The sequence below is a fragment of the Argiope bruennichi genome, chromosome 7 (assembly GCF_947563725.1).
Source record: "Argiope bruennichi chromosome 7, qqArgBrue1.1, whole genome shotgun sequence".
Lineage (NCBI taxonomy): Eukaryota > Metazoa > Arthropoda > Arachnida > Araneae > Araneidae > Argiope > Argiope bruennichi.
In genome coordinates, this window is record NC_079157.1 from 57719873 (window position 1) to 57740363 (window position 20491).

The 20491-nt window shown below is 25.8% G+C and overlaps 3 protein-coding genes across 5 annotated transcripts in view; 1 reads left to right on the forward strand and 2 right to left on the reverse strand.

The window, feature by feature from the left end:
• The window catches only part of LOC129976165 (apoptosis-resistant E3 ubiquitin protein ligase 1-like), a 44928-nt gene extending 43960 nt beyond the window's left edge, over positions 1 to 968 (reverse strand). For both annotated transcript variants that reach the window (XM_056089595.1, XM_056089594.1), the window contains exon 1: positions 888 to 968. In XM_056089595.1, the coding sequence (XP_055945570.1) occupies positions 888 to 893 (6 nt within the window). In that variant the 5' untranslated portion in view covers positions 894 to 968. The remainder of the gene's footprint in view (positions 1 to 887) is intronic.
• Positions 969 to 1596: 628 nt separating this feature from the next.
• Positions 1597 to 16532, forward strand: LOC129976208 (probable tubulin polyglutamylase ttll-15). 2 transcript variants are annotated; one of them, XR_008785101.1, is made up of 13 exons: positions 1597 to 2088; positions 2244 to 2402; positions 2476 to 2595; positions 3001 to 3143; positions 3370 to 3453; positions 3615 to 3699; positions 9884 to 9962; positions 10749 to 10857; positions 10944 to 11010; positions 12247 to 12374; positions 13721 to 13844; positions 13935 to 14022; positions 14722 to 14839. XR_008785101.1 is itself a non-coding variant. In XM_056089659.1 (13 exons), the coding sequence occupies exons 1-13, from the start codon at positions 1885 to 1887 to the stop codon at positions 15714 to 15716; spliced, it is 1488 nt and encodes a 495-aa protein (XP_055945634.1). In that variant the 5' UTR covers positions 1597 to 1884; the 3' UTR covers positions 15717 to 16532. The 2 variants fall into 2 exon arrangements, 1 of the variants encoding a protein (XP_055945634.1); XM_056089659.1 differs by lacking the exon at positions 13721 to 13844 and adding an exon at positions 15609 to 16532 and having other exon boundaries at positions 14722 to 14835.
• Positions 16533 to 19402: 2870 nt separating this feature from the next.
• LOC129976209 (protein lethal(2)essential for life-like) lies at positions 19403 to 20279 on the reverse strand. The gene has a single exon (XM_056089661.1). It carries the CDS (start codon positions 20058 to 20060, stop codon positions 19554 to 19556), a length of 507 nt encoding a protein of 168 aa, XP_055945636.1. The 5' UTR covers positions 20061 to 20279; the 3' UTR covers positions 19403 to 19553.
• Between the last annotated feature and the right edge of the window lie 212 nt (positions 20280 to 20491).

The window sequence follows — 20491 nt, forward strand, 5'->3', positions numbered from 1 at the left end:
TTTGCATAATTTCAACAGATTTTATTGCTGCAGTGAAATTAAAATAACTTTTGTTGTTTTATCAAATTTTCATTACATGATATTCTTTGATTGGAAAAATATCATATTAAGGAATAAAAGAATCTGCTTATTAATGTGAGGAATTAATATAAAATTATATTATTGCTGAGTACAAGGAAGATTTGAATGCAACTACCTAGACACTTACAATTTTCATGACAATAGATTCAATTAGGAAGGTTCACATATAAAATGATAAAAAAGGCATGAAGCTATTAAATATCATATCTTTAATGTCATCAACTATCAAAGCTAGAAAATATTTTGAGATTGTTTGTTAGTATAAAAGTTGATTAAAATCAAACACAACCAATATTCCTATCAAACCAAATGGTCATCACAGAAGATTAGAAATCTATAATTTGAGACCAATTAATGCACTTAATTGTAAATAGCCTCCTTTCAATCAAAGATATATTTTCACATATAATTATGAAGATAATAAATGAGCTTCTAATTATAAGTGCTATCTTTTTCAAAGATTAAAAAATTAAATATAGGAATAATAATAATCCAATCACAAATTATACCAAGAGTGTACAATAAAAAGAAAAATTATATTGCTTAATACATTTAACAATTACATCTAATTGGAGGTAAATTTCAAACAGTATACAATTAACTGCTTGCTTAGCCATATTTAAAGCAAGAAATACTGCAAACGAGAAATGGCAAAATAATTTTTGTAAAAAAAATCACCAAAAATTATACTCCAACAAAAATTAATGAATATTCTGCACTCCATTAACAGCAGAAACTAAAAAAATAATGTTTCATACCTAATAATAAAGCATTATTCTTGGATAAAATCACAGAATTTTGTTTACCTTCATCAACTTTCCTGCATTAAAACATTTTTTTAAGTTGAAATCATAGATGTCTATTTAATATATCTTTACAAATGTTTAATATCTTAAGTTTCCGCATACACAATTTATTTATTGTATTTAAATATACGAAACATTCCCTATCTTTATTATTAAGCTGTGACAAACTAAAGAAGACGGCATTAAGTTACACATTAAGGAACACATGTTAGTAAAATGGGACAGCACAATTGAAAACGAAACCATCTGAAGAACTTTCAATAAAAACAAGAAATTGATAAGACAAGATTTTTTTGGAATCAACTTAAATTGATTGAGAATAAAGTAGAATAAAAAATCCATACATATCTCTTCTACTTTAAAGCATTCCAAGAAGCGTTTTAGTTATAAATAAAATAGCTATAATTTTAAAAACAATAACAAATTCAGGAAAAAAATTTTACCTCAATAGGCTTAAAAGTAATGGTAAATAGATTTATTTACCAAGCATGCTAAAAAATGACCCAATAAAATAAAAGCAGACTTGAAAGTTAAAAATTGTGTAATTCTGAGCTAAAATTAACAAAAAGAACGGAAGAAATATTTATAAATAAACTTTTCTAATCAATAATTTGATGCTTTTGTGACTTGTACTAAGATCCACACATATATTGTGAAAATGTTTAAAATGACTCGGTTTGGCAACATTGTTAAAGTGCGTGGATGAAAAATGTAAATAAATAAGCTAGGTCAATGGACCTATGTCATGCGCCTGCCGTCCGTTACTCGCTTTAAAATATCCCATGTTATTTAAAATTCTTTTCAAAAATTGTTTCATTAAATATGTTCAAGAAAAATTAGTATAAGTATATAAAATTGTTATTTATATTTCTGTAATGCATTTCTTTTATCATGAGATATAATGCGGCGATAGAAATTTTATAATCCTGACAAGATAAAAGAAAAACAAAAACTGCCTGAGATAACGTTTGAATAATTTCAATTATAAGCTGCGAACATGCTAAAGCACTTTTTCTTCAAATTCTCTAAAAATTTATTTTATGCTCGCCATTTTATTACGGCTTTTTGCATAGTATCTTTTATATTAGGTTGCTATGTTGTATTTTCAAGTTTAGATAAAGAAACTTCAAAGGCTGCTTCCACTACTTCATCATCTTATTGTAATTATTTCATGCCAGTTGTGAAGTTTAATGGTATATCTGTAGGTATTTTATTGATTTTTTAAAAAAAAAAATTTACATATTGCATACTTATATACTATTTGCCCAATGAATTTTTTTTTAGTGGGAACTCACATATTATAAACAAACTTTATTTTTGATGGCTGATTTTTGGCTGTCTTTGGATTGATTTCAGGAACATGAGGGAACTTTGGATATTGTGAAGCAGATGTTTCAAAAGATGGGCTATCGCATTCAGACCCATGATCAAATGAGTTGGGATATTATGTGGTCTCATACATATCCTTTTTATTCTTTAGCTAAGGAAATGGCTCATCTTAAACCAACTCAAAAGGTAATTTATTATTTTTGATGCATTAAATTTTAAAAATTTTCATTTTATTAACAGTTTATGAATTTTTTTATAGGTTAATCATTTTCCAGGTAGTGGTTTCATCACTCAGAAGTCTAATCTAGCTGCTTTAGAAATTAATCATATTCCAAAGTCTTTTCTTTTACCTAATGGAAAAGTTGATTTTGTGAGATTTGTAAGTATTACTTGTTCGCTTCTATGTTAGAATATTTTTTGATTAATTTATTAAAAGCATTCACCTCCTCTTCATATTATACTAGAATAATAATTAAAATAAAATCCCTTGGTTTCATTTATATATATATTTCTAATATTAATATACATTTTAATTATCAGGCATTAGAATTGTAAAAAATTTTTCCATATTTATTAATACCTCAAAAATTGCAATAAATGATTTATCAATAAATGATGTCATGAAAAAAACCCTGAAGATATTTAAAATAATTTAAAGAAATGACTCATAAACCACTTTTTTATATATTTGAAAGTTTGTGCATAAAAGTGCATGCTTGCATTTTGAAAATTTAATATTTATCATATTATATTTAATATAATAGAAATCAACTGCTTATTATAGGTTGAAAAAAATCCAACTAAATTCTGGATCTTAAAAAGCCATACTCATAGAGGAATGAAGCTTATGAATGGATCTAAAGATCTTGATGCTGAAGGCTCTTTTGTGCAAGAATTTATTAGGAATCCATTATTGATTAACAAAAAGTGTGTTTATTATTTTTTACTGTTTCAGTTCATTATAAATTTATTAATTTTCATTAGAGACTAGTTTTTAAAAAACATTGACATTTAATTTTTTATGCTAATTTTATCTTCTAATTGAATAAAAATACAATGTTCCATGATTGTTGTATATATAATATGAATACTGGAATATCTATTTATATTAATTTCTCAATGAAAAGAATATAATTTGTTATCTGCTTTTTAGAAAATTTGATGTTGGTGTCTATGTTATATTAACAAGTGTGGATCCATTACGTGTTTATGTTTATTCAGGAGATATATTATTGAGGTGAGCCTGATTTCCATTAATGCTGTTGCTCTGTCTAAATGGCTTTGTATTTCAAGCAATATTGTAAAGTTAATATAATTATACAAATGTTCAATTAATTTTAGTATAGTAGCTTTCTATTTTCCTATTTTTAATAAGCATTTATTTTATTTAAATTTCAGATTTTGTAAAAAGAATTATTTTCCTTTAAATATACATCTTCCTGAATCCTATATAGTAGGAGATGATTATTTGCCAGTATGGGAGGTAAAAATTCTTAGTTATTCAAACACATTTTATATTTGAACTAAAATGGCCTTAATTTTTTTTAAAAGATATTATTTAAGATATTATTTTGGTAATTGTATGGAAAAGCTGCCTTTTAGGTTCAAAAACAATTTTTAAAAATTTGTTTGTAATATTACATTATTTAGAAATACTGCAAAAAGCTTTAAATTTGTAAAAAAATTTTAAAAAAATAGAAATTTTTAAAAAGGGCTTTTAAAAATTTTTCTTAGATTGTAGTTTGTTAATAGTGAAGAAAATTTAACTTTTAGGTTCAAAAAGAAATTTAAAAATTTGGTTGCAATACAACAATGTATCAAGATGCCACAAATTAGCTTAAAGTTTGTAAAAAAAATGGAAAAATTATAAACTTTGATAAAATATTTTTAGGAATCTTTCGTTTATATAATGTCAAAAAAGGTGATTTAAAATACATATAAAAGCATTACAATCGAAAAAAATTTTTTATATACAAAGTATAATAATAAAAAGATATTTATGTCAAATTTTGCATTTCTGTCTTCTGTATCCTTAATGATTACAAATGTTGAAGCTACAAAATGTTTATTTCTAATTCATTGTGACATTAAACTATCAATTTCTCCTCTTATGTATCCCTGTCTTGCGATTGACCCACAGACATTTTTTAGCCGATTTGGCCGCCAGTTTCACAGCTCTTTCCACTGCCTGCATGTGACAAGGAAGCCGAGGAAAGTCGATAACCGTATACCCTATATTATTTGGTTCAGCTTCAGATGCTTTCTGTATAAAATCTTTGAGAGAGTCACTGGAAACATGTTTTAGCAAGAAGGGTTCAGTTATGTCATTTTCAAACTCATGAGATCATATCGATGTAATCTTTTGCATCGAAGTTTATCTTTGGAATTTTAAACTTCCTGACCCTGTCTTTACTTTCTGTTCTTGCTTTTAAAACACGTCATAAATCAAGTTTTCTCTGAATTTTAAGTTCATCACTTAGCATGGACAAAAGGATATTTTCTGAAGCAGCAAAATACCCATTTCTTTGAATAATCTGGTCTTTAACGCAGGGGTGTTTGTGCTCCGGGGAAACCCCGGAATTCCGGGGATTTTGAACTTCGATCCCCGGAATTTCCGGGGATCGTCGTTCAAAAGGAAGTAGGAATAATAATGAATTATTTATTTTGATCTAGGTAATTTTGTTTGCTTTGAAAGCAGAAAACGCAAGGTCAGTGTGTGTGGTGAAAACTTTTCCTTTCTTTCTCCAAAGGCAGTGATAATGCGTGAAAAAGGGGAAAAAACTTCTGTTTTGTTCTTTCCTTATTGCGAGTTATGACTCATTCCCCCGGTTCTCGGACATTCTCTTCTGGATTCTTTTCGGCAAGTAGGCGCGGCAGAAAAAAAAGGGGGAGACTTTGTTCGACCAGATGTGCGATAACGTGACTCTGGGTTCAAAGGTCTTATCCTTCCTGGCGTGGCGCCAATAAGTAGAGAAGGGGGATTTTTCGCCGTATTAGCTACTTGTCATTGATCACTTCGCAACTTTTTTTTCTCCGCTGTGTTAAATTTTAGTTTCATTTATTGATGCACGTGTAAATTTTTCGTTTCGCTTATTGAAATATTTTTTTATTTATGTACGCAAGAGAATTTCATTTAGAAATTTCAGCATATGAAACAGATATTACCCCTTAAAAATTCATATCTAATTAGTTTTACAGCATTAGATCCAGAGCTAAGAGGTAAAACCAGTACAATATTAGCTTTTGAAAAATTATCATCTTTTATGTCCCATATTTTTAGTGATAATGAAAAGTCAAAAGTAGAAGCTGAAATAAGGTTATACCAGAGTGATATTGATATCACCAAAGAAATGCTCTACACATCTGATGAAAGTGGAAATCAAGTCAAGTGTACAATTGATAAATATTGGTCTGAAGTTTTTAATTTAAAAGATGATTTCACAAATGATTATAAGTATCCTACATTGGCTAAATTGGTCAAAGCCTGCCTTAGCTGCTTCCATGGCCCATTAGTGGAAAGTGCATTCAACTTAATGGATACACTTGTCACTGACTATAGAACCTCTCTTAAGATTGATTCCCTAGATGCAGTGCAGACTATTAAATATGATTTAATGGCTTCTAAAGAAACCTCATGTGAAAAATATGGCTCAAAAAATCCAATGACTGATCCAATTCACAAAGATCTCTTACTGAATATGAACAGAAGTTGGAAAACATATCAAGAGGACTTAAAAACATGTATTTCAGATGAGTCACCTATAAAAGTCTCTGAAAAACCTTCTACATTAGCAGAAAAGCAAACTGCTTCTACCTCTGCATGTGCAGTTCTCGAGGAAATTTCTTCAACTGTAAATGAGGAAAATAAAAGTCAACCTTCCTGCAATTATGAAGTTCACCACAAAAGAAAGACAAGCCCACAAACATCAGAAAATAAAAAAAAGCAGCAGAAATTAGATAATTTTTTTAAAAGAATTAATTTAGGTAATTTAAAATATTTGCATAAAATGTAGTAGTTTATATGTTTGAAAATTTATGGTTATTAATTTTGCAAAAAAAGTAATTCATTGAACTTTTATAATTAGGTCATTCAATACTTCATAATTGTAATTTTTCATTTCTCCCCCCCCCCCTCTCGAAACTCCAAAATGCCGGTAATAAGTCCGTAAAAGTTTCAGGGGATTTTTTGGGGTCCCACAAACACCCCTGATAACGTTCTTGAGATCGTCAGAGAGATAGCATGAATATGAGATAAGGTTAAAAAGATGTTTGGAACCATAAGTACATGAAAGTTTTAATGTTATTTTACGCAGTCACCTGGTAGTTTTAAATCTTTTTGTCTACTTGATGGTTCTGGTTAGTTTGCCTCTTCTTGTAAAGAACATTTTTGTTCTTCAATGTTGTCATTGCTGCCAGTAATCGTTTCTGATACACTAGTATTTTTTGTCCATTCTTTATTAAACTTAATTATTCTCTGTAGCTCTTCATTTTTTCTTCCTCAAAGCACTTGTGGTAGCAATATTAATATTACCTATAATCATTTTCCTGTTAGAGCATTGATTGTTTAGAACCTTTTATTCCATCATTTGCACTTTTTTATACAAGTCAACAATATCAAATAAACGTCTAGCTTCTTCTCTAAATTCTGTGAGATTGGAATCAAACATGTCTGGATATTTTCTGCTTTTAGACTTTAATAAATTACTGTATATAGCATGATAAGTTTTTATCATCTGTGAAATTCTTTTGCTAGAAGCAACAGGAATAGAAACTCTTGACCATATTTGTTCTATTATGGGAACTAAAGTGTCACATATTTCGCTTACAGAAAGATCCTTCTCTGAAGGAATTTCGAGGTTATATCTAATATAACAGCAGCACTAGATTTGTAAATAGCGAGTTCAACTCTTCAAGCAAATTATCAAATTTCTCAAAAATAAAGCACTCCAGTATTTACCTTGTTTTCACTAATTTGGACTGAGCCATTTTTACTCGCAGCGAAGCACACAAGTGCATTACCTCAATAACAACCACTCCGGCAATGACTCAGTGCAATCGTAAAACTGTTTTTATACTTTTAATCATATGAAAATGCTTATTTAAAGCTTTTTATTTCAGAATTGAAGCAAGCAAAAATCCTTAAAAAGTTGCAAAAGGTGTGTTTTTATGCCCTTGTGGCACCTCAAGATGTACTCTAATATTTTTTTTTGTAGTTTTTATTTATTTTATCTATGCCAAATGCAACTTTTCCTCATTATTACAAATTAAAAATCAAAATTTGATTATTTTATAAAAAACTTTAAATTGTAGCAAAAATTTCATTTCATGAAACTTTAATGTCACTTCAAGACCTACTCCAATATTTTTCATATTTATAATTTATTTTATCTACACCAAAAGGCAACTTTTCAACTCTATTACAAATTTAAAATCAAAAATTTATTTTTTTCGTTCCACCCTAACGTACAATACAGAATAATAATAATTAGAGTTTTGTAATGGATTTTAGATTAAATATTATTATTAAATTAATTTTAGAAAATTTTTGTGAAAAATAAGGCATTTTACTTTTACTTTGTAATGCATTTAATAATGCAGAAATTTTTTTTCTAAATTAACTTATAACATTTTCTTAGAATTGATAAAATATTTTTTCTAAAATTTTGCTTTGGAGTAATAGTTTGGTACTTTTTTTTTTATGATGATGAATGTACTGCAAAAGTTCAATGTATTTAGTAGATTCTATAGATTACAAAATGTAGATTACAAAAATGTTAAATTATACAGGTTTTAAAATGATACTAATAAATAGAAAATTGACTCTGAAGTATAAATATCTCATGAAATTCTATGCTAATAAATCTCTAAAGTGTATGATCTAATAAATAATAAATCAAATGTCCTTGATATAATAGAAGAGTTGTGTATTTTTGTGCAATTTTAAAAATTGACTTATTTTAAGACAAATTTATATTTATCTTCATCTTAGTTGGCATAAATAGTTTGAAAATTTTTTTTAGATACCCTCAGCATTGAGAATTTCATGATTTAGTGATGCAGTCTTTTGGAGATTTTTTTTTTTATAATTTTTAATAAGAATGCATATGATATATAATTTTTGCCAATCCCTTTTTTAAAAAAAATATTGAAATTAAATCAGCATTAATCATAAACTGGGGCAATTTTAGCAATTTTTGAAAGCATTTATGTTTGTTTCCTTATTATTGAACCAAGCTATAAAAGTGCCATTAATTTCATAACACAGAGAAGATATTTAAGGATAGTCTTTTTTCAAGTTTTAACCTTTGCAAATTGCTTACAAGTTTTAATTAACATTTTGTTTTCAACTTGTTGAACAAGTTTTTTTGCTATTCAATCGAAGTTACTAGTTAACCCATTCATTCAGTTGTATATAAAAACATTTTGCTTAAATCATATTTTAGAATCACATTCATATTTAAATTTTTTGCAACATTTCATTTTAATAATATAATTTGACAAAGTTACTCCAGAAATCTGGGTAAAAATGGGTGAGCTTTGCCATTCTAGAATTTTATCTCTTTCACAAACCCTTATATCTCTCTATATATAATATATATAGATTTATATATTTTTCAAATATTTTGTTTGTTTTCTAATTATTTCAAGAACCAAGATACATTAGGGCCAATTTCGAAAATTGCATCAAAATTGTGATGGTACTATGCTACAGTTTACTATCCACTGGGGTTAATAAGGAAATGATCACTGAAAAAGCTTTTGAAAGTTATAATAACCCTCAAAGAATCGGTAAGAATAAAAGTCAAATGTCTCCATGCAAAGAAACCAAGATGTAATTTTAGATGAGATCTTTGAACAAATCTTTACTTGAGGAATACCGCTTCATGAAAGATTTCTTAGATTCTTTGAGGAGGCAAATTCTACAATTTTACAGTTGATGAGAGAAAACCTTCCCTTTTAAAGCATTTCTACAGAAAATCAAATTGGGGTAGGAGGCTCATAAATAGAAGAATAATGAGAGGAATGATATATCAGTAGAGACAAATCTCCTTATGCATTTTCTTTACATGACACATCTGGGAAATTTACTTTTTCTGATGAAACTATAAGCATTTTTTAAAGACTTTGAGGTATATGAATTTTAAACATCCCGATTTTCATGTGTTGAAAATCTTTTAAGATATCTATCTTTTCTTTAAAGATTTAATACTCATGTGCAAAATGCTTCTGTAATGAAAAATATTTTTCTGATGTTTGACTGATTTTAAGACAGCAAAGTTGCCTCTTTTACAGAGCAAATTTGCCAATGCTATTTTATTTTTTTAACAAATAAATTTTTCCTTAAATTGTTATGTTTTTTTAGAATGTAAGATTAACAATCAAGAATAATAGTCTTATGAGATTTTTAAAGTATTTTTATGTATTGATAGTTTACAAAACAGTTGAAGAAAAAAAATTTGGCAAAATTGTCCCACTTGTAAGCAATAAGGTAGTCAAAATTATGCTAGTCTCAAAAGTTGCTGATTTATGTTAAACAATGTATTATTTGTTTATTTTATATATTTCTTATAATTATTTCTATTGTTTTATAAAATAATTATCTATGCATTCTTATTGTTATTAATCTTTCTTCTATTATTTTCATTATAGTCATTGTCATTTTATAGGTTCCAGATTTAAAATTCTACTACTCAGAACTAAACTACACTGCAAAAGAATCGTTTAATGAATATTTTCTGTCTAAAGGTATTATCTCTCACTCTATTATTTTTTATAAACTAAAAATTATTAATATATTTTGTTTGTGAAAGTATATTATGATATATCATTTTAATTGAATACATTCAATTCTCCATCTTTTTTATCTCTAAACATACAACTCTGTGTTTTTACCTGTCTAGAATATAAGTCTTTCAAAATCATGTTTTATGTAAAATCAATAAAAAATATTTAGATATTTACATATAATATCATTTTACATTAGAAAAACAATTATGACCTTTAGTTATATGAAAGTTTAATTAATGCTAAAGGTTCTTTTTTTTTTTTTAATAATAATAAAAAAAAACAACAGTTATTTGATTATAGGAACATGTTGAAAATTAATATGAAATTTGTATTGACTTTAAAATTATTGAAGTAAAAACTATTTAATTGAACATTTTATGAAAGGATATTAATTGTTTAGTTTAAAATTTGATTTCTAATTCTATGTCAGTTCTTTAAGAACTTCATGAAGTACTTCTTATATTCTTTTAAGAGCAAATTGTTTTCTGTACAAGATACAAATTTCTTTTAAAAATATTTTATTTTACGTTTTTTATTTTTAAATGTTTTATTCATATTTTGAAAAAGTTCCTACATCTATTTATTAATTTTTAAATTGAAATAGATAAGCAATCAGTTATATATTTAATTATAACTAAGTTACACAACTCAGAAAATAAGTTCTAATTACCATGAACTGCAGACATTTTAAACGGCTTTTAAAAAAGAATTGATATTTATTTGAAATTTTTTATTTTATATTAGGAAAAAGCACAAAAAAGATATGGGCTCAAATACATGACACAATAAAAAATGTCTATCGTCAGACAGAAGATAATTTGAGAAAGAGTGCGATGAGTCTTGGAAGCTTAAGGTATTATGAATATAGACAAAAATAACTTTTTTTGTTTATAATTTTTCATTGTTATTATTACTTTATTGTACATGTTTTTTTCCTAGGAATTTTTTTGAGTTGGTACGATTTGACTTCATAATAGATGAAGATCTGAATGTATTTTTATTAGAGGTAATATCTCATTACTTTTTATTTATTTAGGGTATTTTTAAGTTCCTTTCATGTGCGCATGTTATGATGAGAATTTTAGTTTTAGTATCAATTATTCTGTCGATTTGAGTATCTTTTAAATTAATATTTTTTGTTATAATTTTTGTAGTAAAAATTCTGTTTTAAATAATTTCTAAAAGGAAAGTTGCGTTTCTACAAAAAATAAATGATGTTTACATTAATTTTTTTTTTACTGGTGTATGTGTTTTAAAAACACAATAAAGATTAAAATTATGCAAGATCATCATATTTTAGACAAATTTCAAAATAAGAATACTTTTTCTTATAACATTTCTTTTGCTCTTTGTGTTTATCTCCAAAATAATTAATGCATCTTCATTTTTTTAAAAATATTTTGCCAGGGAGAGAAGTCAGAAGACCAGTTATTTAGATTGACAAGATTCTCTTCAATTTTGAATAATTACTATTCATTTTATCTTATTTCATATAACTTAATGTTATTTTATCAAATTTATTGTCCCTTAATAATTTAAACAGTTGTTTGATATGCATTTTATTGATATACTATCAAAATTATCTCATTACTATCTTACATTTTTTTTTATAAATTTAAACTTCATTTCATAATGTAATTCTAGTTTGTATTGAGTTTAATTTCAAATATTTTCAAAAAGAAGATTAAGATGCCTGCCAATATATGTAATAGTTCTTCTGAAAATCAAATTACTCATTATTTATTTATTTTTTTATTTTAGGAATGTAACTAGTTTATTAATATTACAATGTTCCAGTTTTAATTTTAAATGTGTTGATAAACCCCATAAAACTTTTCATAAAAAAACTTTTAATTTTTATTATTTTAAATAAAGATTTCCATCTGTGTGTAGTCATTAAAAAGTTGCATGTTTTACATCTAAGGATGTGAGATCTTCAAACTGTTATAAACAGCTGCAGATTTCAATGTTATTTTCATGAAACAGGCACATGCACTTCTTCAGCATAAATAATATTAATAAACAATATATATATATATATATATATATATATATATATATATATATATATATATAAATATATATATATATATATATAAAATCATTTCACTTCATACATTTTTCTTCTCAATAGTTTTTTGCTGTGTTTTACTTATAATTATGAGTTATATGCTAAATAAACATTTAAAATACTACTTGTGTCTATTATCTTCATTTTGTAAAAATAATTTTTTCTTTGTAGGTTAATATGTCTCCTAATCTTTCCCCTGCACATTTTCCTCAAAATAAGTTACTTTATGATTCAATTGTATTTAATTCTTTAAGCATTGTTGGTTTAATTAGGAAGTTTCCAGATTCTTTTACTTATAGGTAGGTACTGAAGTTTCATTAAGTTAGTTTAACTTAGTTTTAAGGTATTTAAATTCAACTGAAGCAAATTATTTAGAAAAATATTATATTATTGAAAATATTGTTGAAAGAAAGTTAATAAATTATATCTGCTCAGTGCAGAATATTTTATATTTATTTTATTATTGCAGTAGATTTACTTAAATGGAAATACATATAAGAAGTCTATATATTCTTTTCAGCATATTATTTCTAAGATTTAAACTTGATTAATGCAAAGACACTGCTTATACTTGTCACTTTATGGCTGAATTTTTATTATTGATATTGTTGACAATTAGATTCATACTTCTTTGAATGGTAATTATGACTAATAGAAATTGAAAAAATTCTTCCCCCCCCCCAAAAAAAAAGGTTGTTTTTTAACAGAGTTTAAGCCCCTCAGACCTTAGTATAACAAATTTTTATAGAAATGTTAATGACTACTTTATATTATAAATGCTTAATTATCTATTTTATTTAATTCATCTATTATTCATATACCTTACTGTAACCACAATCTGTATAGCACAAACTGTGCTATTCTTAACAAATGTGAAATTTTATATATAACAACTTAAGATATACTAGATTTAATTGTTCTTTGTAACCTTTACTCATGATGACTTCAATCCAAATGCTGTAGAAACATAATTCTGTTGCAGCTCCTAATTTAAAATGAATGTACTAAAAATTAAGACCTTGAATTTTATGTTTATGTACAGGTTAGCAATTATTTTTGTTTCTAGAATTATTTATTGATTAATAGTTAAAATGAGTTTAATTTGAGATTTTAAAAAAATCGTATTATTTCCTATGATAAAAGAATATGGAAATTAAAAGTGTAGAAATAAAGAAAACTTTTATGGATTACACATGTAAAATAATGCTACATTTTCTCACATTGAAAATCAAAATTTTGTTTATTGTGCATGCAAAGTAGGTTACATGTCATGCGATGGATATATTATATTAATTCAAAATCAAATTACAGTCTTTTATCACTTATATAATAGCAATTGACAAAAATTTTCTGTTAATGCAAATTTTTTTTAAAAAAATTTCAAACTTGATTTTTTTTTAAATCTAAGAATATACACAATTATTTAAAATATTATCATTTTCATAATAAATTTAAGGATGCCATATGATATAGGATTACATAATGGTTTGGTTTCTCTATATTATTTTGTGTGATTTCTTATTCTTACTAATATATAATATAATTTAAATTTTTCAATTGTAATCAAGATTTTGCATTTAAAATTGACAAATGTATGTCATATGCACATTAAATAATTTTTGCTTTCTTTATGTTTCTGAATTAGATTTATTACCTAAGATTTTGCATGGATTGGTTTTGGAAAAAAAAACTTGCTTCATTATGAAAAAAGTTTTTTTGTTTTGCATGTGATTGATTGATTCTTTTGGGAAAAACCTGGCTACTAGGAGGTGATGGTTGCTATTCTTACTTCAGAATTTTAATTTTTTTTATTTGCAAAAAATAATAAGGTACATTTCAGTTATTTTGTTTTTAAATAGAGGTGAAGCTGAAGTTTCAGAAAAAGATATTCAGGTATTTGCTGAACAATGTGCATCTGAAACATGTCGATCTTCCTGCAAAAACTTAGTAAGATTTTCTATCTTTTATAATTTTTTTTGTTTATTTCATCATGCATTTATTCTTTTCATTTTTTTTTTGCTTATATTTTAGCTTCATACATATTATAAGACATTGATTTAAAGTACTGAATGATTATTGACATGATATTTTAGGACTTTATTTCTTCTAGACCTTTGTGTGATATTTTGAACTTGGCAAACTTTTAAGTATATCTTAAAAAAAAAACTATAACTCTTAGTTCATGGATCACTAGTTAATATCAAATGATTTTATTATTTACTTATGCCTTGATTGAATATTAAATGGGAATATATTATAAATTGAAAACAAACTTGGGAAGAAAATCAGTTCAAATTAATTAATTTGTAAATTCGATTTTTAAAAAGTCTTTTATAAAAAATATTTTGAAATTTAATTGTTTTTATATTATAGAGATTATAATTGTGTATAATGAATTCATATGGAATTAGAAAATCATCGATTAGAAAAACAATGCGGTTGAAAAGAAAAATATGTTATAAAAAATTGTATTTTTATGAAAAAAACAAAAACAAATAAAACAATTTGCCTATAATATTGATTAATTGGCCATTTAAAATTTATAAGTATTAATAACTACTAAATTATAAGGGAAACCTATTACATGTATTCGGTGAATTAAAAAATAAAAAACAAATTTATTTTTTATTAATTATTATGTTCCAGAAGTGTCAGGCTTGTAATCAGTGCATGAATAAAGAAATGAGGAACATTGCCAAGCAAGCTTACCTTGAATTTATGAACAGAGGAAAATACAGAAGAATATTTCCTACTCCTACAGTATGTTTTTTTTTTTTTTTTTTTCCTGATTTCACCTCATTTATTTAGTATAACAGTTTTCTCAAATGTAATTTTTATAATATATGCAACAATCATTTTAGATAATGACAGCAAAATTAATTTTAAATCTACTTAATTTTTTCACTATTTGGAGAGCTGAACCATTTTTGATAACTAAAAAATATTAGCCTTAATTAAAAGATTTTAATAAAAATGCTTTTTTAAATGAAGGAATTACTGAAAGGATCAAATTTTATATGAATTTATAAACTGACACTTTCCTGTACTTTCAAAAGGAAACATGTATTTCCTATATTATTAATGCTTTCTATTATAATTCTATTTTAAATTTCAAATTAAGAATATTAAAAATTTTCATAGCTTTAATAATTAAAAAAAGTATTTTAGTTATACTTTTTTTGGAAAATTTCAAGTATAGTGCACTTTCAAATACATGTTGTTTTATCAATTGTATTCTTTTTTAACCATGCCAGGTTTCACAAATTACTATTACAAACAAATTTCTATTTTTTTTTTCGAATTAGGAAAGATAATCTTCTTTCAAATGATTTTATTCCTAAACTGAATTAGCTTTATTTAAACAATCCAAAGGTGAATACAACTACATAATTTTTTTCTTTTCAAATCAAGTAAAAATATGAAATATCAGTAACTGACGCACATTTGATATAAATAATTAAGAATATCAATATTCAAAATTACATATAAATGTTTATTTATAGTAAAAATTCAAATATAAATATTTTTTACAGGTACAACAAAAGACCTCGTATAACAATGTTGAGCTTTCTCCTATGAATGCTTTTATGGATTTATGGTTTAAAGGAAAATGCCATCAGGATCCATCTTGGTGCTTCTGAAATTTCTCATATATGGAAATGGGATATTTCATTGTCTGTAAAGCTTGTAATTTATTTTAATTTGAAGCTAATTTTTTATTATCAGCTTTCAGAGCTACAATTTTTTTTTTTAATATAAATTTCTGTGAAATAATCTTTTTAAAGAAAGTATCATTATATTCTGTTGATAAAATAGCTTGTAATATAAATTTGCTTTATTTCACTGATTAATCTCATATTAATAACCTAAATATCAAAGTGTATTTTTTATATAAATTAATTCAATTTTTTATGTTTTACTATTTCAGCAGCAATGCACACTAAATTTTAAATATTTAAATTATGTTAAAAAGTTCTTGAATTAATATTTGTTGTTGTTTTTTATTTTTAACTTTTTCTATGTCAGTGACCCTATAGAAATCATTGTGCCATGATAATGTTTAAATAATTTGTTAACTTTGTAGTTGCTCAAGGTATTGAAAGAAAGAGTTTTGTTATAAAAAGTCTGTTTTTGTTGTTTTAAACAGTTAAATTAATTTTTATATTTGGTTAATTTTAGTTGTTTTACCTTTGCTTCTTTTATGTTTGTTATATGCTATTAAAGCTTTATTTGCAATTGTTAAATTATTTGTCTGATAACTTTAACAGAAACAAATTACATATAAATATAGTTGGTAGGAAATGGTAATTTTATATGCTAAGTATAATTCAATGTACTTAAAATGTAAGATTGAAATAAAAACTGCTTTCATAAAGTAGTACCACTTCATCTCAATAATAAAACAGTTTCTGTTGTATTTTTTAAAAAATATATACTCTGATATTTAAAATGGTTGTTCAAAGGTAATTTATTGGAAATGTTTAAAAATATTGAATTATTTTTAAATAAATGTTTTGACTTTGTATGATTATTTTGTTAATTGTATTTGTATTTATTAATATTTATATAGTTGATACCATTGAGCACAATTCTTACATACCAACTACAAATGAAATAATTTCTTTTACTTTGATTCTTAAAATCATAATCGTTTTTTGCAGAAGAACCTTAAAATAACCAAAGATATAAAAATGCTATCTTTAATGCAAATTACGAATAAGATTTATAATAATCATATTTGAAGATCTGAATGATTAATAAGTAATTAGAATTTTTATGATATGGATGGCTCTGTTGTCAAAAATACTCTGTTCGGTTTCTTAAGTTCTATAATTAAAAATTTAAATTATTTATATTCCATAAAAGTTTTTTTCTTTTTAATTTTTAATTATAGATTATCATCATAATTTTATAAGAGCATGTGATATTTAAAGATATAAATTAAAAAATTGCTTCAGCAGTAGTAAAATTACATTTATAGTGGGTTGTCTAATTAATGCGAACAACCACATAGTTTCACAATTTTGTTTTAAGATGACATGAAATGTATTTTAAAGCGTTTCAAATTATACAAAACTATATTTTTTATGTAAATTTTATTTTTTTGTAAATATATTTTATTTTTAATACTGGATGTTCATTTTACTGAAATAAAAGAGTTTAAGATGCAAAAGAGATGCATTAAGATCCTGCATTATTTTATGCAAAATCTTAATGCAACCATTTAATTAGTTCTATATACTGGCCTTGCATCAGACATAATTTTAACAATTAGCCAGTTTCCATCATTTCCTTATGTGGAATCTTACTTTTTTTGCAGAATATTATCATTTTATTGCTCTGCAGTTGATTTGAGGTAAAGATTTTTTTTTTTCCATGTGAAAATTATCTAAAATAAAAACACGTCTCTTGCTGACAGTGACAGATAATTCTCAAAGAAAGGTAGCATATATTTCAAGTGTTTCCAAATCAGCTATTAACAAAATAAAAGTTTATTTGGATAAAAATGTGATGTTAAAATGAAAGGGAAACTGTAGTAGGAAAAAAATAACAATGCCTCATTCTGATAAATAATCAATATTTGTTTAAATAATTGAAAGCAAAGTACTACATAGCTAGCCCAAATGACTCAAGAAGTTGGAATTTAATAATTTGAAAAAGAACCATCCATTGATAGCTATCAGAAGAAGAATTGTCTCTCTTCTCTATATAAATTATAAAAAAAAATAAAGACAATGATTTGCCTTTAAAATAAAATAAATCAATAAAAAATAAATAATTGCTTTTATATAAAAAATCACTGCCTTTCTAAGATAATGAAGAAACTGTTTTACAGGTGTTGAAAGCATCTTTACATGACATTTGAGAATAGGAATAAAGTAAGTTACTAAGTTTATTGGTACTGTTATTTATTTTTTCAAAAATTAATGTTTTCACTTTATAAATTTCAGGTTGTTTTTCAGATAAGCCAGTGTTAAAAATTCTGGTAGTTGAAAAGACCTTTGTATAATCATATCCTTTGTAAAAACTTCATTCTGATTACTTTGCTGAAAGCATCCCACCTAAGTTATGGTTTGTAATCACTTCTAAAGGCGCTGGACACCACACGCTCTAACAAATCATAAGAAATGAGCAATACATTTTAGAGTATTACTAATTCATTACATTGTAATTTATTAAGTATTGTAATGTAAAACTATTGCTAATTCGTTTGATGCTGCAGCTTCAATAATGATTCTCAAATCATTTTTGTTAAGATGCATGTTTCAGCAATTCATAAAGTAAGTATTGCAATTTTATTACAATAATAACCCAATTCCTCTCGGGCCAGTTTATTCTTCGTTATATGAATCGAATAAAAAAATCGCAAACCATGAAAATTTCAAATAAACTAAATGACAATTAAAAGAAGACCTAATACCTGTCACATTACTATTCTGAATATAAACAAAGCAGCACAGGCACATTAAAATTTAAAAATCATTAAAGAAAGTATGACCCAATATAATTATAATACAATAATATTTCTTTTCTATACTACATTACATTTTTTATTACATCTTTTGTTATATTTTTGGTATTGAATATATATTAGACATAATTAAAAGGAATTATATTTAACAGATAAGATTTTTATACAGATTTTATTCATTTATTAAATTTATACGAACATCTACATTAAATTAACAACCTACTTCCTATATTTTGAAGCTTTCATTTTAAATCTTTTATTCCAGTTTGAATGATATGCTTAAATAATAAACAATTAAACTTTCTTTCACATATATCAGTAATTTACTGGAAACTTTAAATAGAAACAAGATTTCATTAATTTCTGTATTATTTCCAGATAAAACAAATTTCATTATCTCATAAGCACTTTTGCTGTTACTAAAATAAATTACCTAAACTTTTTTTTCCCTCTTATAAAAATATTTGGTATTAACTCCAAAGATTCTTGATCTTAAATATTACTAGAATTATAAAACATTAACCATTATTTATCAAAATAAATTTAACATGTTGACTGTCATAGGGATCACTGGTGACTGATGGGCCCATATAAATTACATTAAGAGAAATTCAGTATGGCAGTCAGCATATTAAAATAATTTCAAAGCAGGATTTTTTTAAAAATTTCTATGCTTAAAGGTATAATTTATATTCAAGAAATAGCAGATTAAGAAATTTTTAAGCTTATAGCAACTAACATTGGAATAGCAGCACATAATTACAATTAAAGTTTCATATTACAACTTTAAACTTATTTACCTTAAAATATCAATACTACTAAAGAGAGAAAGAGATAAATAATGAGACCAAGGAGTAAGTTTCAAAATTTATTTTATAACAAAAATGCATATTTACAGTAACTTACAGATTACAAAAACACATGCTAATGAAATGAAAGGTTATTTATAAATTACAACAGTAGGTTAGATGATATTAAGTGCAGGCATTGCAGCATCATAATCGGTTCATTTGTTAGTAACAGCAGGTTTCTCCAAAGTTATTGGTACAGTTCTTTCATTACTTTTTGGGGGTTCAATAGCTTTCTTGGGCGCTTCGATTGTCAATACTCCAGTTTGGCTAAAAGATGATTTTACCGTCTGGGGATCGGTACCTTCCGGCAGCATGTAATGGCGAGTGAACTCTCTAGATATGAATCCATGGTCGTCGCTTCTTTCTTCGTGTTTTCCATGAATGACGATATAGTTGTCAACAGTCTTAACATCAATCTCGTTAGGTTTAAACTGACTGACATTCAGCATCACTTTGAACTTGTCACTTTCGTTCTTCACCTCGGACGAGCCTGAAGAGTTGATATTTAGTTGCGTCCTTGGTCGTAACAAGAAGCCACTATACATTGTAGGTGCTAACAGATCGCTGTCAAGAAGTCCCATGCCGAAGTGTTGGTCCAAAATTCTGGATGGATAATCCCATGCATCCCACCAGTTTCGAGTCAACAATGGCAACAACGACATTTTCACCAAAACGATGGTAGCTGCTTTACGAAGTAAAACTCAGAAACGACAGAAACAACTCACGCACTGAGAAGGTAAGTTCGCAATTCACTTGCCAGTCACGAGTATTCACTCAAAGCTAATCAAAATCCTGAGAAATTTCCGCCACTGCTCGTGTTTATATAGCCTGGCAGAAAACTCGAGACGTTTCTCCAAATTCTACGCAATTGCTATGGAAACGGCGAGTTTGGCGAATGTTTTCCGTATTTGGCGACTTATCGCCTTTTGTTGATCAATAATAGATGGGACTCGAATTTTCTCCAAGTTTCGATAACTTTATTTTTGTTATTACTGTGGAGATGAATAGAAATTTCTAGATGGATTTGGCTGCTAATTATGCGGATTGTATTTGATTACAAATTTTTATAAATTGAATGCTTTTGTAACATGTT

Coding starts and splice junctions, on each gene's coding strand:
- LOC129976209 (XM_056089661.1), bottom strand. CDS start 20,060: ATGTCGTTGTTGCCATTGTTGACTCGAAACTGGTGGGATGCATGGGAT.
- LOC129976208 (XM_056089659.1), top strand. CDS start 1,885: ATGCTAAAGCACTTTTTCTTCAAATTCTCTAAAAATTTATTTTATGCT. Junction 2,089..2,243: donor TGAAGTTTAATGGTATATCT/GTAGGTATTTTA, acceptor GATTGATTTCAG/GAACATGAGGGAACTTTGGA. Junction 3,700..9,883: donor ATTATTTGCCAGTATGGGAG/GTAAAAATTCTT, acceptor GTCATTTTATAG/GTTCCAGATTTAAAATTCTA.